The following is a 15,837-nucleotide window of genomic DNA, read 5'->3' as shown; positions in this document are numbered from 1 at the left end:
AATGCCACCCTTAGTACACTCCATTGTAATGAAGACACTTATAATAATGATAGTAAATAAATCAAGGTAAGTAATGAAAAATACAAAAGTCTTCACTTTTCCAACAGAATTAAACATTCCAAAAATTCCTATTAAAAGAGGTGCCCAGCAGTCTATTAATAGGAAATTCATGGACATTTTCAGCGCAAAACTACTAGCCTATAACATAAATATGTCTTTTTTCTCTAAAAAGCTGGTGAAATCTAGTTTACCAGTTTCTAAAAGTACTATTTTTACAGTGTAGCATTTTCATTTATCTCCTGAGTCCACTTTTCTCTTCCACACTTTTCCCATGGCAGTTTTCACCTCTTTGTTTCTAAGGGTATAAATCAATGGGTTCAGCATAGGCGTGAAGACAGTGTAGAACACAGAGACAGTCTTATCCTCTGAATAGGTTGTTGCTGGTCGTAAGTACATGAAGATACATGGCCCAAAAAATATAATCACTACAGTGATGTGTGAGGCACAGGTAGAGAGAGCTTTGAGGCGCCCTTCAGAAGTGTGTCTTCTCAAGGAGACTAAGATGACAATATATGATATAACTAATACAACAAAGCAGGTCAAAGAAATCATCCCGGTGTTAGCAACAACAATGAGGCCAATAATGTAGGTGTCAGTACAAGCCAGTTTCAGCAAAGGCTGCACATCACAGAAATAGTGATCAATCACATTAGGCCCACAGAAGGGGAGCTGAGCAGTCAGGAGAGCCTGTATAATGGAATGCACAAAGCCCCCTGTCCAGGAACCCAACACCATCCAGCCACACACACGCCCAGTCATGATGACCATGTAATGAAGTGGTTTGCAGATTGCAATGTACCGATCATAAGCCATCACTGTGAGGAGGAATATCTCAGTACAGCCAAGGAAATGAGAGAAGAAGAGCTGTGTCATACAACCAGAGAATGAGATGGTCTTCTTCTCAGCAAGGAAGTCTGAGATCATTTTGGGAGCTATAACTGTAGAATAGCAGATGTCAACAAAGGAAAGGTAGCTTAGAAAGAAATACATGGGGGAAATCAGACTTTTGCTGCTCTTGATGGTGATGATGATGAGGAGGTTTCCCACTACAATAAGTGCATAGAGAATTGAAAACAGCACAAAACAGATTTGTTCTGTCTCCTGGCTTTGAGCAAGTCCCAGTAAAACAAATTCAGATACATTATGTGCAGGTTCCATGTGGTCAGTTCAGATAATCACTGGAGGATGTTAATTCACCTGCCAGAACACTAAATAAAGAAATGAACAGTAAGCACCTATTCACCAATGATGAGAGAAATACTGAGGTCATTATTACAAAGGAAGGAAGTTTGTTTTCAAAAGCTTGTTTTAGACCTGTACTCACCGTGTCACACCACAGTGAAAGGATATATGTGGCATTTCAGGAGGGAAAGCATTGCCCTTTAATGTCCACACCACTTTCTGATGGTGCTTCTGCTTCTTGGTCTGTGACGGCTTATTCATCAGAGTTACCCCTGCTTATGTTGCATCTAACCTTCTATGAAAGGCATTCCTTTACGCAGCACTTCTGGATATGCTGGGTAGCAGCACAGCTCTGCTGCCAGTATTAGTAGCTGTTATAGATGGATCACCTTAATGTCCAGCACAGAAAGATCCCTGTGGGAACCCTCCTGACCCATCTCCTTCCACTAGCTGAAGAGCTGCTCCCAGAATATCAGTGTGGGTTTAGGGCATCAAGAGTAACAACTAACATGATCTTCAGAGCTTGCCAGCTGCAGGAACAAGGCCAGAACAACTTCTAGCTATGTTCATGGCTTTTTTTGACATCACAAAAAGCCTTTAACTCTATCAACTGAGGAGCACTGCGTAGGTTACCTATAGGAATGTATTTGTTTCCTAATTTATTTTCTCCCTCCATTATGGTATGCAAGTGGTTGTTCTCAGAAATTGATCTACCAGAGTTCCTGAGAGGTTAAGGTGAGAGTTAAACAAGACTGCATCATCACTTCAACACTTTTCTTGATGTTGCTGATTATCATGCTTCATTTGATCACCAACAAGCTTCCAACAAGCTATTTTCACAATTACCAAATAGATTAGTTAAAACAACAAGCAAAAAAAATCAAAAGAAAATGGTGGGAATTTTGGAATTCACTGGATTCTCCCTTAGAGGAATAGTGGCCCTGGTTTCTAGGATGAATCTTTCCTGCTAGAAACTTTGCCATTATTTTCCATCTATTTCCCCCAATGAATATTAGATCAAAAAAAGGACAATGCTTCTGCTGAGAAGGAGACGCTTAATTAATCACTGTGCCCTGGTGACACCTCCTCAGACCAAGCCACTCAGCCCTGCCTCAGGGCTGGGTCAGGCCCCACGCAGCCCCACTGCCATGGGCTGGAGGGTGGAGAGTGCACCCCACCCTGACCCTGGGGTGAGCTGAGGAGGGCCCAGCTGGGCACCACAGAAGAGCCTTCCCAGTCCAGGCTGAGACAGAAGACGCATGGTGGGAAGCAAAGAGAGCCCATTGCCTGTCACCCTACCTCTGCCCTGTCACTGGAGACTGGGGAGAGGGGTGCTGGGCAGACCCACTGTAGGGTGACGAAAGTCACTGCTTTCGTGGGAAGGACCCATCTGTCCCTCTGTGGGGGGCAAGCACCTCCCTGCCCCATGGTGGCAGGATCCAGGCACAGGAGAGGCCCACAGCACCATCTGTGTCTCCAGCCCTAGCCCCTGCCCCTTAAGGGGAAGCTCCAGCTATGCAGCTGAGTAGTGACCCTAATGACTCAGTTGCACCAACACCCCCCACCCGTGGCTCCTTCCCAGCAGCCTGTGGCCCATGCAGTGCCAGGCACATGGAGAAAACAGAAGGGGATGGGGGACGGGGCCAGGGCCATTCCTGTCAGAGGTAGACAGCAAGTGGTAAATGGTATAAATATAATTCTTGTTTAACAGTTTAACCATGTATCTCTGTAAACAGAACAGCAGTTTGGTATATGGAGACTAATATTAAAAAGGTATAACGCAGTCTAAGATTTGCTCCCCCCACCCTGCCCCCTGCCCCCACCCCACACCAAAGGGTGGCTGTCTGTTCTGTTTCCTACCAAACTAAACTACGCCACATACAGAAAACAATTTTTTTTGAATGTTTGGGCCTAGCATGTCTCCTGCTCCCTGAACATATGCTTTAACCACTAAGTAACAGGGATTGAACTTGGAACTACCTGCCTCCTCCTCTATTTCATTTCTGACAGGCACAGAAACAGGACAATGCATAACAATAATAAATAACAACAGTAAATGCCATGCTTATAATAATTGCAGCTCTAGTAAGAAACAACACAATTATTTTTCTTTGACATTCCAGCGTTTCCATTATTCCTGTAGCTCTGCTTTTAAATAGAACAAGTGCATATGGAAAGCTCTGAGATTCTGGTAGGGCAATTAGGGGCTTTTGGAGGGGCATTGAAAGAGAGCACTGTGCCCCTTGACCACTTTTATGCATTCAGCGGTATGGAAGGTTCAGAGATGGTTCTAGCTGGGAAACTGAAATCAGCAGGGGAGGGGAGGATGTTATGTGATGTGGAAGGAGCTCTGTGGGTCTGTCTATATTGACTCTATCATCATGATAAGGTGCCACACCTAGACTATGCCTCTTTGTCCATAGGTGGGGGTTCCCTAGCCCTTCCCCTGACTGCTGACCGTAGGAATGGTGGGAGAAATGGGTAGGTGCCCATGCTCGGTCTAGACACTGCTTCCATCTGTGACTGGGATTGAGGACAAGGGTTTAGGTTACATCACCCTGAAAAAATTCCTCTGGATTAGGTTAATGTGCTCAGAGTCCGAAAGAGATACTCTCTTAAGTGACCCACATAGCAAAGATGAATTCTGAATTAGGCCTGCATTTCCCCAGGATGTTCTTTTCCCCCTCTCTTCTAGGAAGAGAAACAGCTATTATTTGCCCTTTTTCTACGTAGTTTTATTGGGCATGTGACTATTCAGTATAACCAGAAAAGCGCAAGGTTTCTGACATATGCTTCACCCTACCAGTATTTTCAATTGATTTGAATTCAATGTATTACATTCCCTTCATTCTAAAAAATAGCCTTTTCATTAATGGATTGACATGGGTTGACACGTTTAACTGTGAAAAAGAAAGACAGTGGGAGAGATGGAGCAAGGAGGAGAGGTGTGTGAGGCTGGATAAATGGGCGAGCAGACAGATGGATAGCATTTTACAGTTATGTGCCCATTTTTATGACTCAGATTGACATATTAAATAAATTAAAATAATGAAAAATGAACAATACAGGGATCTTAAAAAGATGGAAAAAAGGATTGAAACAGTGTTTCAGAGTCATACTTTAATTCAAATTATTTTCATTGTAACAGATTGACTACGAGAATCAGAGTTCACCAAAGGACTGAAAAATCCTTTTCCATTTGCTTAAGCAGGTGCACATGAATGTGGCTTGTGGAGGTGGGAGGGAGAAGAGCTAAATATTCAGACATGCTAAGTAAAAGCAAAGATTGAAAAGATATTATTACAGGTACCTGGAAGATGGTAGGTTTTATAACCGCAGAGCTTCAATGCGTCCTGGTAGTGAAGACGATCCAGGCTGATCAGCAGTAAGCACTAACAGAATGAGAAGGGTTGTTCCTTGCAGGATCTAGTTCTGACTCCACTGCTGACCTTACATTTTGTTGAATTTATCTAAACAGATCTCTTTACAAGCCTTCAGATCAGATTTCTTTAACTTTCTGTCAAAATGTAACAGCAGTAAATCATTAAAGTAGAGATGGGGAGTAACGAAAAGAGCAAAGGAATCCTTTCACATCTGCATGTCACCCTGCCCAGAAAGTCTCAGAGGCCAGTTCTGCTTTTAAAAGAAACTGATTGAAAGAACTGTTTCTGTCCTACATTCTGGGAAAAGCTGCTTTGTCTTCCTTTTTTGTGCAGTTACAACAGAAATAGTTAAAATCAATCATATGGAGGTAGCATGTTATTGCCCTAGATAATGAGTTCCCAGAAGCATTTCAAAACTGATCAGTTGGAACGACTTGATGAAGAAGCACTTAAATTAGGCTGCTTTAGATATGTAATGGAGGCAAACTTTTCATAGCCTGCTGCTCTATTTACTTTTCTTAATTTCATACTTTCAGTTAGATGTCAGTCCCTTCAACTTCACATATTTTCCTCATAGATTCAAAACTTTTTATCCTGACCAATAGTGCTGTGCAGAGCTTTGGTCACCGAACTGATTTGGCAGAGATTCAGCCAGATGCAGTGGTTGAATCTCAGAATCCAAATCATAGATTCATAGATTCATAGATGTTAGGGTTGGAAGGGACCTAAGTAGGACATCTACTCTCACCCCCTGCCCTGTGCAAGAAAGAGTGCTGGGGTCAGATGACTTCAGCTAGATGCTTGTTCAGTCTCCTCTTGAAGACCCGCAAGGTAGGGAAGAGAGCCACCTCCCTTGGAAGCCCATTCCAGATTCTGGCAACCCTTACTAAGTCTGTGCTAACAGTTGGTCAGCTGGTGTTCCTGCTGTGTCTATCTATGATCCAACCAGGAGATTTATCTTGGTCTGTGTTTAGAATTGAATCAGGAGACCCTTTAATCTGTCCAAATTGAACCAGAACCCTCTGAATCAATTTGGAGAGATTCGGAAAGATTCAATGATTCAGACATAGACACAGCTTTAAATGTTTTTTCTACATATCTGAAGATAGCAGGTGGCTTGTTAAATGCTGAGATGTTGGGATGGATGGAGCATCCCAGAGAAGCATGGCAGGTTCCCCAGTGCACTTGGCAGCAGACCCAGAAGTGGACCAGAGGCACTTCCAATATATTTCTGGGTCCACCACAGAGCTCACAGCCACTTGGGTCTTCCCATGGCTAATCTCTGAGCCGGGGGACACAGGAGCAGTCCCCCACACATATGGTAGCAGACCCGGAAGTGGACCAGAAGTAATTCCGGTCTAATTCCAGGTTCATCGCCAAGCACGTGGGGAGGGCCCCACATGCTCCTGTGGGACGCTTCATCCACCCCAGCATTGCAGCATTCATGAGCTCTGTCTGGTACCTCGAGGTATGTAGAAAAAAATTTAAAGCTGTGTCTATGGCCGAATCACTGATTCTCTGAATCAGCATACAATCTTCAGATTTGGATTCAGCCGGATCAAATTGGAGACAGTGATCTGAATCAACAAATCAAATCACTGTTCCTGATTTGGGCCAAATCTGTATCCTAATTGAATATGGCCTGTTTTGCACACCCCTACTGAGAAATAACCCAGTTTATATCTTGTTCCTTTTCTTGATACCTTCCTAGAAAACAGGAAGTTCTTTAGTAACTTTGTAAATCTTCAGGAAGGGGAACTTTAGCCATTTAACCTACACATTGGTCTGAACAAATTGCCCTTTGTGTGCATATATAACTTGCATACACTTAGGCCATACTCCAATTTTTCTTGAAGTGTATAACTCTCCCAATGAGTCACATAAGTGGCATTTTGGCTTATCCTCCCTGCATAGTTTATCTTGTCCTCTGGCCACTTGAACTCTCTTGCAGTCTTATCCCTGCATGTAAATTCTATGTAAAACCCTGAAATAATACTCACAGGGAAAAGCACACACACAAGCACCTAATTCAAAACAGTGGAGAAGGATGCCAATCATGGCCGGTCCTCTTGTGGGAGCATGCACACTTGACCAAAAGTGTTAGGGACAGACAGACTAAGCGCCTTATTATGTTAGAATAAAGAAGAACCCTGAGGTAAGAATTGAGGGAAGAAAGCTTGGTGGTGAAAATGGGAGATAGAAAGGGAAATTTGAAATGGTAGAAGGTTAAGGGAAAGGGAAAGGCATGTGCTGTGGGAGCATGGGGGACTTGGAAGGGGAGATGGGAATACTATGGGTTAGGGGAGTTAATCTGGAATCTCCCATTGATCATCTTTCTCCCTAATGTACACTGGGATTTCTGTTGTATATTAATGTGACTATACCATTCATTAAAGTGTTCTCTCTCCAGTTTTCAAGACAATCCAGGCTAAACACAGCACCAGACAGGGAGTGTAGTTCCTTGTAATCAGAACACCAGGTAAACCTTCTTTTGTAGATCTTTCAAACAAACATTAGTCTATATTTTGAAGTCTACCACCTATTGAAACAGCATTTAGTTTTGTTACTCCTATCCTATTTTTTTTAATTGCAGTAGTTTTTTCTTTTTCTTTAATTACAGTCTGTAGTGAATATTTGATGCACTTCTGCAGACACGTCTAATAATAAGGAGGTCATCAGGAGTAGTATGGTAACAGTGACTTATTTTCATTGATAGATCCTTCAATTCCAATCACTGACCATTAAATTCTTGCCTTAGGACTTTTACAGCGAGCTGTGATTCTGTTGCAGTTATTTCATCTAGAACTAGACCTAAATATTTTACTTATTTGTGCAAAATTAAGTTTTCCTCTTCCCATTCCATATTACATAATGTACCTGCACTGACCAGTCAAAATCTGTTGATCACGCATCAGCTCTAGAAAGGCTGCCTCTTTGATTCTGCCACTTTAGGCAATTTCACAGTTTATATACAAGTCATGTTAACCTAGATATTGTCTAAATGATAAAATTATAGTTAGATCTGAGACAACAGTTGGGACTTACTGTACAATAACAACACAGATAAGCATGGCAAGGGTTGAGAAACACGCCCCCACAAGTAAAACCTTAACTTTCAATGGAAATATATGAAATAATGACAAAAAAACTTTGTAATATATAGTAGGAATGCAAATTGCCTTTCATAAGAATATTCCCTTCTCTCTAATTTGGTCCAGAAATGAGATGTTTTCATAAGGTATATTTAACCCTTATCTTATTGTGGAAGTAAAAGTAGATAACCATTATAGATGCATTGATTTGCCAGAGCCCTTATAGAAAAAAAAGAAATAAACTATTTAAAAGACATCAAATTTTTTTTCAACAATCTTGAAAAATGTAAGTACCACTGTAGAGGCAGCTGAGAGATGGCAGTCTGTGTCTATGAAATCAAAAGGAAATACATTACAATTTAACTGGAGACCTGACACCACATGACAGAGACATTTTATCTAACATCACTAGTAAATCATTTTATTTACCATCTCCACAAATTTCAATAATATTTAGCACAATCCCCTCACATCACATTTTTCATTTCCCTCCCAAATTCAATTTTTGACTACACAGTTTTCTCATGGCATTTTTTACCTCCTCATTTCTCAGGGTATAGATTAAAGGATTCAGCATGGGAGTGAAAATGGTGTAGAATACAGCAACCATCTTATCTTCTGGGAAGGTGGTGGAAGGTCGTAGGTAGATGAAGATGCATGGCCCAAAGAATATGGTAACTACAGTGATGTGGGATACACAGGTGGAAAGGGCTTTGAGACGCCCCTTAGAAGAGTGGGTCCTCAAGGTGACTAAGATAACAAGGTAGGACACAACCAAGACAATAAAGCTAATCAGGGAAATCATCCCACTATTAGCAACAACTATGATGCCAACAGCATATGTATTAGAGCAGGACAGTTTCAGTAAAGGGAGCACATCGCAGAAAAAGTGATCTATCACATTGGGGCCACAGAAGTCAAGCTGAGTGGTCAGGAGTGTTTGTACAATGGAATGCAAAAAGCCTCCTGCCCACGAGGCCACCATCATCCAGTTACACCTATGCTTGTTCATGATGGTTGCGTAATGGAGAGGTTTGCAGATTGCAATATAACGATCATAGGCCATCACTGTGAGAATGAAGATTTCAGTGCCTCCAAGGAGATGAACCAGGAACAGTTGTACTATGCATCCCTCAAAGGAGATGGACTTCCTGTCAACAAGGAAGTCAGCAATAAGTTTTGGGGCTGTGACAGAGGAGTAACAGATATCTACAAAGGATAGGTACCTAAGGAAGAAATACATGGGGGATCTCAGGTGTTCACTGTTTTTTATAGTCACAATAATGAGGAGGTTTCCCAAGACTATAGTTATATAGAAGAATAAAAACAAGACAAAACAAACTTTTTCTAACTGTTCATCCTGAGAGAGTCCCAAGAAGAGGAATTCTGTGATATTGTTTGTATTCTTCATGTAGTCAGGGTGGGCAGTAAATTTGAGGTTGTAGAACAAATCACCTATCTGTCAAAAAATAAGGGAAATTGTCAATAAATAGCTACATTGGCTGCAGTCACAATGAATAGCAACATATTTTAAGCAACAACAACAACAACAAAAAGTAGATTGGAGCTAAAAGAATACAAGTTCCACATTTCACTTAGGGGTTTTTAGAATCATATGTTATACTCAATATGCATTGATGAAATATGCTTAACATAGGCACTATATTTTTCTTGTATTGTGTTACTAAAAACCTTTAGTTTTGAGCCATATACATTTCAACATATATATCCAATTCCCTGCATAATTTCTTGGAGTGATAAATGCCCATTTTATTTAAACATCAATATAAAAAAATGGGAATATATATTTTTAAGGAGGTAATATTTGAAAACTGGTACTCAATCATTTTCATTCCAAATATCAGAAATCCACCTGCTATTGTAATAAATACTATTTTTTGCACCTATATTCTTTAAGGGAGTCACTCAGAACTGCTATTTAGTATAAATCTCTATGTAGAAGCTTAGTTTATTGCTGTAGGATCTGTTCACATTTGGATAGTGGAGATCCTTTGTTGATCTTGATAATTATTGTAATTATTGTTCATTGCTGAGTAAGTAAATGGTAAAAACCATCACTTGACTTTTCTAAGCAATCATGGACTCATACTTTCTTCTTGGATAGAATTAGTCATTACTTATTTCTTTTAAAATTATTATGAAAGAGTAAACAGCAACACGGCAAAATGAGCCGGAGAATGCCGCTTCTGGAGCTATTACCATATTATGATAGAAGGTCTGGAAAAAGAAAAGAAAGAAGAGAGGAGAGTCTCAGAAAGGGAGAAGAAAGAAAGAGCATCTGAAGGTGAAAGTGAGGGAGAAAGAAGACCTCCAGGAGATAAGACACTTACCTCAGGATTTTTCTTGCCGCTGGCGAGAACGGAGCTCATAGAAAGAGGGGCTGATCCCTAAAGAGGCACCGGAGATGCAGCTGGCAGCCGCGCTGAAAAGTAAACAAACAAACAAAAAAGAGAAGAGTGAATTGACTCACTCCCACAAGCTTAGTGAAAACAACTGAGTGCTAACCACAAGGATTGAAGGCTTCAGGCACGCACCAGATGAAAGGTACACACTTAAGATAGTAAAAGTAAAGAGAGAGAAATAAGGCTTGAAAAGAAAAGCCTGCTCTAAAAAAAAAAGAAGAAAGGAAATAGACAAACCGGAGCTAAAGGGACTTTTTTTATTAGCACCAAGTTCCATTCAACCAAACTGATAAAGGTTAAATAAGAACAGTATGTAGATATAATTGTTAAAAAAAAGGGCCACTTCTGTTTAAAGATAACGAAAGTTTGTATAGTGTTATAAAGAATAAAGATAAAGACAAGTGTTAATCTGCATCTGATTGTGAATATATATATCGGCGAGTGTGTGGAAATAATCAAGTGACGTTTTCCCCTATGATACCGGGATTCCGAATACAGACACCCAAAGAACAAAATAAAACAACAAATATATATATAACAACCCTCCTGACAAGTGACATTATAAAGCAGAACTTATTATAATAACATCCAAGATGTGGCAGGCGGGAAAGTCGGGGTACTTACAGCTCTTTGGGAGATTATAAAAGGATACAGAGAGGCAAGGTCCACCATCACAATTATTATTGGTAATCATTATGGAAGTGGAACACACAAGAAGGTAAAACTTCACCATATTCCATATTCAGTTCAAGGAAGTATAAACCAATGTTCACTTAACCGATCAGTCAATGTTGATTATGAAACGGACCGTACTAACACATTGCTGGCTGAATAATACTCAGAACGACCACCTTTCTGCTAAACTAGACCTTTGAATTTTGGACTAATCAGATTTTACAGTACAATATAATCAGTTGTCTAACCTGATGTTGAATTTGGAACATACCTAGGTAATGGACAGAAACCCAGAAATAGGCATTGGCATTACTTAGTCAATGAAGAGACTGTTCAATATTTCCTTTTTCCCTCATCCATGGAGTATCTTAATGTAGTATTTATATATATGAGAACTCAAACACATGCTCAGCCCTGTGGTTAGGCAGTTTCTGTAGCCATGATTCAGAAGGGTTAATGTCCCTAGGACCACATCTGACCTCCTTTGATTTTTTGGCTGTGAAGCTAGGGGGCCCATTTACACATTCATTGACTTATAACAACATTCAGAATAAATCAGGAGTGAGGTTTGCACTCATGCCTCTCAAGCCATAAGCAGGAAAACCTTGCTGCTATGTCACCACTTCCCAGCTGTGACCCATAGAGTAACATCCCTACTCTACAGAGGGAGAACTGATATACACCAGAATTAATACCCATCTTTGCAATAATCTCCAGGTCTCCTGTTTTATACTTCAGTGAGGTAACCATAGGACCACCCTTTCTTTTCTTTCAGCCCTCTATCTAATCTACTACAGAAATTCTATCTTTAGAAACGGGTTCTGTAGGCAATGGTCTCCTTTACTCTACCAATGTGTTCACTGAGCACCTTTCATTCTGTGTGCTGAATCTGGAACGTACCAACAAATATCATGAATAAATCTTCATTAACTCATGATGTTCACAGGCCATCGTATACTATGGTTGTTGTTTTTTTCCCTTTCTTCCTTTGGCTCTTCAGAAAAAAACGCACAGTTATTGAATTAATCTTTGTATGATAATTCATGTGTGTATGGTGGTTGAATTACACTTACACAAGTATCATTAAACGTATTTCTTTACAGCAAGGTGTTTAATATTTTTATATTAATAATATCATTTTAATATTAATCATTTCAATAGATGTGTGTGTGTGTGTGGAAAATAGACTGTAAAAAAAAATAAAAACTCCAAGAAACAAAGGGCAAAACAACATATCCATTGGCAAAGAGACCTAAGAAATTACTATTGTGAGTAAACAAATATTTCTTCATGATATTTGCTAATACATCCTGGGTGTTCTTTTTTTTCACAACTTGAAAACAGCTGGACCAAGTGATGCACCTGCCTCCAGGTGTGCTAATAATTGACATAACTTAACTAATCTAAGTGTGCTTATACCAAAGAGGGATGTTCTTTTTTACCTTCTAAATCAACATATTGTTGGTTACATTTATAAAAATCCTTGCAATAGACATTAGATATTGGATTTAAAGTCTTTTTTTTTTAAATCTGGCATTAATTTTAGGCTGTATCAGCTTCTTTCACGGGTCTAAGAAACAAGCATTTCTATCTAAAAGCTTACCTAGCAACTCTTCCAACTATGTAGTTGATCCCATAAAAGATATAATGAAACAAACCTTGTTTCTGCATTAGAAACAGCATCATTTAGCTTCCCTAAAAAAAACACCCTCCCCTCAAAAAAAAAATCTATACAAATTTTCAAAATAGGAAGTTCAGCTAAGACAATCTGAGTTTAGTGGACTGAATTGAACTATTTTGAACTTGTTATATGTGTATTAATTTAATATATGTACAATAAAGGAAATGGATTTATTATTGGGATTTCAACATAAATCATACCATTAATCACACATGAACTTACAGTATTTTTACATGCAGACCTTGCTAGATTCCTGGATAACCATATCTGATGATTTCTCCTCCACCTTTTCCCAGCAACAGACTGAGACAGAAAATATAGAGAGTGTTTTAAAGAGGCTAGGAAAGGTGATTTGGTTCTTGGAGCATGATTCTTTCTCATCCACATTTCTTTAAGTTTTGCCATATGGCTGAGAACTGATACAAAAAATTCAACTCCACCCTTCACTCTGCACAATCTAAAATCCAATGGAATCCTTAGGGAGAGAAAAAAAAAGCAACCTTTATGTCTCTTGACTGAAGTTACTGCAGACATATTTAAAGTAAATTCCATAATAGAAGGGTGTGATTGCTAACCGTATTGTAGTTCTGCCCTTGTAATGAGTTCCCAGAAGTATATGAAGTTTTCTTCATAAGAAGCCATTAGTGCAGACATAATTAAAGATTATTACTTTAGAGTGAGGTAAATTCTTGAATTGCTTTGACAGTTAAGCCAAGATTTTTAATAGTAGTGAGGTATTGTTTTTTGGGGTTTTGTTTTTTTTCACCATTGCAGAGCCTGCATGACAGGAAACTATTATGGCTTTCTCTTCCTTCATCGTCATCTAAGTAGCCATTTATTGTTCCTCGACATAACATTTTTTCACATATGCAGGTAGGCATGCCCAATAGACCCTGCCTAGACTAAAGGTCTTCAAACCCAAAAATCTCATCTCCAGGAGAGTGTCACAGTCACTAAGGTATAAAAATAGGTGGGGGCAGGGAGCCCTCAACTTTTGTGCTGTAACTTAGCTGGGAGCAAGAATCATGGAGCCAGGAGGTGAGAAAATGACTGTAATGAGCTTAAACCCAGCTGTAGACAATTCAGCCCTAGGCTCCAGCTGGAAGGAATCGGGGACAGGGATGAGTTATCTCCCAAGCCTACAGGAAATGTGCTCTGCCTGATTAGGTCTTATAAGGCCAGAGTGGCAGCAAAAAGCTTTTGGGGCCACAAAGTACTGTGTTTTGCTCATGGCCTACTTAGAATGCCCAAATTTGACTCCAGTGTTTTATCTTGGCTTGTGACTTCCTGCTTTGAGCTTCTAGATTGTGACTCCCAGCTTTACAGTCCTGGCTTGTTCCTTGAAATATAAATGACATATTCTGACTGCCCATGCCTCCATCAATTACAGTAATAGGCAGCATGACTCTGAAGTTCATCATAATGAATACAGCCTTGTAGGAATTATGGAGACCTGGTGGGACTCCACCTATGATTGGTTGGTGGCAGTAGAGGGTTACACATTGTACAGGAGAGACTGGATAGGGAAGCTGGTTGGGGGTGTTGCTCTCTATGTCAAAGATCATCTCACCTCCCTGCAGATTGAGTTTCCAAACCAGGAAGGGTGTCTTGAGATCCTCTGGGTCAAGATATGAGTAGAACGTGGGGAGGGTGACTTACTTGTAGGAGTGTACTATAGACCCCCCCCACCAAGAGGAAGATCTAGATTGGTAATTCAATGGGGAACTGGTTGAAGCCACACGGTCCCAATGCTTGTTTGTCATGGGGGACTTCAACCTCCCTGACATCTCTTGGGATGAGTACCTGGCCAATTCTGACAGGCTGTGTGGCTTTTTCACATGCATCAATGACTTCTACCTAAACCAGGAAGTCTATGGACTGACTAGGGGAGAGGCATTACTGGATCTTTTCCTGGTCAAAGGGGACGACCTAGTGAGCAATCTGCAGATCAAGGGGAAGCTTGGTGACAGTGACCATGAATTGGTTACCTTCTTAGTTCACCAAAGAGCAGGCAAACCCTCAGTAAAACAGAAGTCCTTAACTTTGGGAAGTCCAACTTCTGCACCCCCCCACCCCAGAAAAGGGAGTACATGAGGAATGGTCATCGCTCAAAAACATAATCCTTGAAGCACAGGGCAAAGATCTCCCTTCTTGCAAGAAATTCAGTCAACAAGGAAGGAAGCCCCTATGGCTGAATAAGGAACTGTTGGATCTCATTAACCTCAAAATAGTAGCCTACACCAGCTGGAAAACAGGAAGCATTACCAAAGAGGATTACTCTGAGCTCACCTGCATCTGCAGAGAGCAATCAAGAAAAGCCAAAGAACAAACTGAATTTAGGTTAGCTATGGGGATTGAGAACAGCAAAAAGTCCTTGTTTAGATATGTGGGAAGTAAGAAAAAGAACAAGGATAGTATTGGGCCCCTGAGAGATCCAACTGACATCAGATGCCCAAGAAAGGACCAATCTCCTAAATGGCTTTTTTGCATTGGTTTTTCACCCTCCCATGAAGATCACACTGCCAGGAATGGCACAAACCAATCTGGGAGTGGATGACAGGCCCAAAATTGATGTGGATCAGGTGAGGGAACACCTTGAGAAACTGGACATTCACAAGTCCATGGGCCCAGATGGAATACACCCAAGGGTCTTGAAAGGGCTGGCAGACATTATTGCATCCCCCTTGGCAGGGATATTTGAAAAATTATGGTGCTTGGGTGAGGTCCCAGATGACTGGAAAAGAGCCAACGTGGTCCCTATTGACAAGAAAGGGAGGAGGGATGATCCGGGGAACTATAGACCAATCAGTATGACATCCGTCCCCAGAAAAATCCTGGAGAAAATTGTCAGGGGATCCATCAGCACCAGACTAATAGAAGGCAAGCTTCTGAATGCCAGCCAACATGGCTTTGTGACTGGTAGGTCTTGCTTGAACAACCTCATCTCCTTCTATGACCAGGTAACATATGCCGTGAACAAAGGAGATGACATTGACATCATTTATCTGGACTTCAAGAAGGCCTTTGACCTAGTTCCCCATAATTTCCTCATGGTAAAACTGGGGAACTGTGGCCTTGATCATCGTATGGTCTGATGGCTAGGCAACTGGCTACAGGGTCAGACCCAAAGAGTACTAGTTGAAGAGAGTAAATCAATGTGGCACAGGGTTACCAGTGGAGTCCCTCAGGACTTGGTACTCAGACCAGTACTCTTTAAAATTTTCATCAATGATCTAGATTCAGGAGTCAGATGTGAAATGGCCAAGTTCAAGCTAGATATCAGGAGGCACTACTTCACAGTCAGGGATCTGGAACCAACTTCCAAGGGAAGTGGTGCTTGC

General features: G+C 40.7%; 2 protein-coding genes across 2 annotated transcripts; both read right to left on the bottom strand.

The window, feature by feature from the left end:
* Positions 1 to 288: 288 nt before the first annotated feature.
* On the bottom strand, positions 289 to 1,218 carry LOC149871191 (olfactory receptor 4S2-like). The gene has a single exon (XM_090034868.1). The coding sequence runs from the start codon at positions 1,216 to 1,218 to the stop codon at positions 289 to 291; it is 930 nt and encodes a 309-aa protein (XP_089890994.1).
* A 6,970-nt stretch (positions 1,219 to 8,188) lies between these two features.
* LOC149871190 (olfactory receptor 4S2-like) lies at positions 8,189 to 10,325 on the bottom strand. Its single transcript, XM_090034867.1, has 3 exons — positions 10,273 to 10,325; positions 10,069 to 10,160; positions 8,189 to 9,176 (listed from the first exon to the last, which is right to left on the bottom strand). The coding sequence occupies exons 2-3, from the start codon at positions 10,105 to 10,107 to the stop codon at positions 8,199 to 8,201; spliced, it is 1,017 nt and encodes a 338-aa protein (XP_089890993.1). The 5' UTR covers positions 10,108 to 10,160; positions 10,273 to 10,325; the 3' UTR covers positions 8,189 to 8,198.
* Between the last annotated feature and the right edge of the window lie 5,512 nt (positions 10,326 to 15,837).

This window comes from Crocodylus siamensis, chromosome 2 (assembly GCF_052110815.1).
Source record: "Crocodylus siamensis isolate JL-2025a chromosome 2, ASM5211081v1, whole genome shotgun sequence".
NCBI lineage: Eukaryota > Metazoa > Chordata > Crocodylia > Crocodylidae > Crocodylus > Crocodylus siamensis.
Note: the sequence above shows the minus strand (reverse complement) of the source record. Positions and strands in the feature narration are given on the sequence as shown.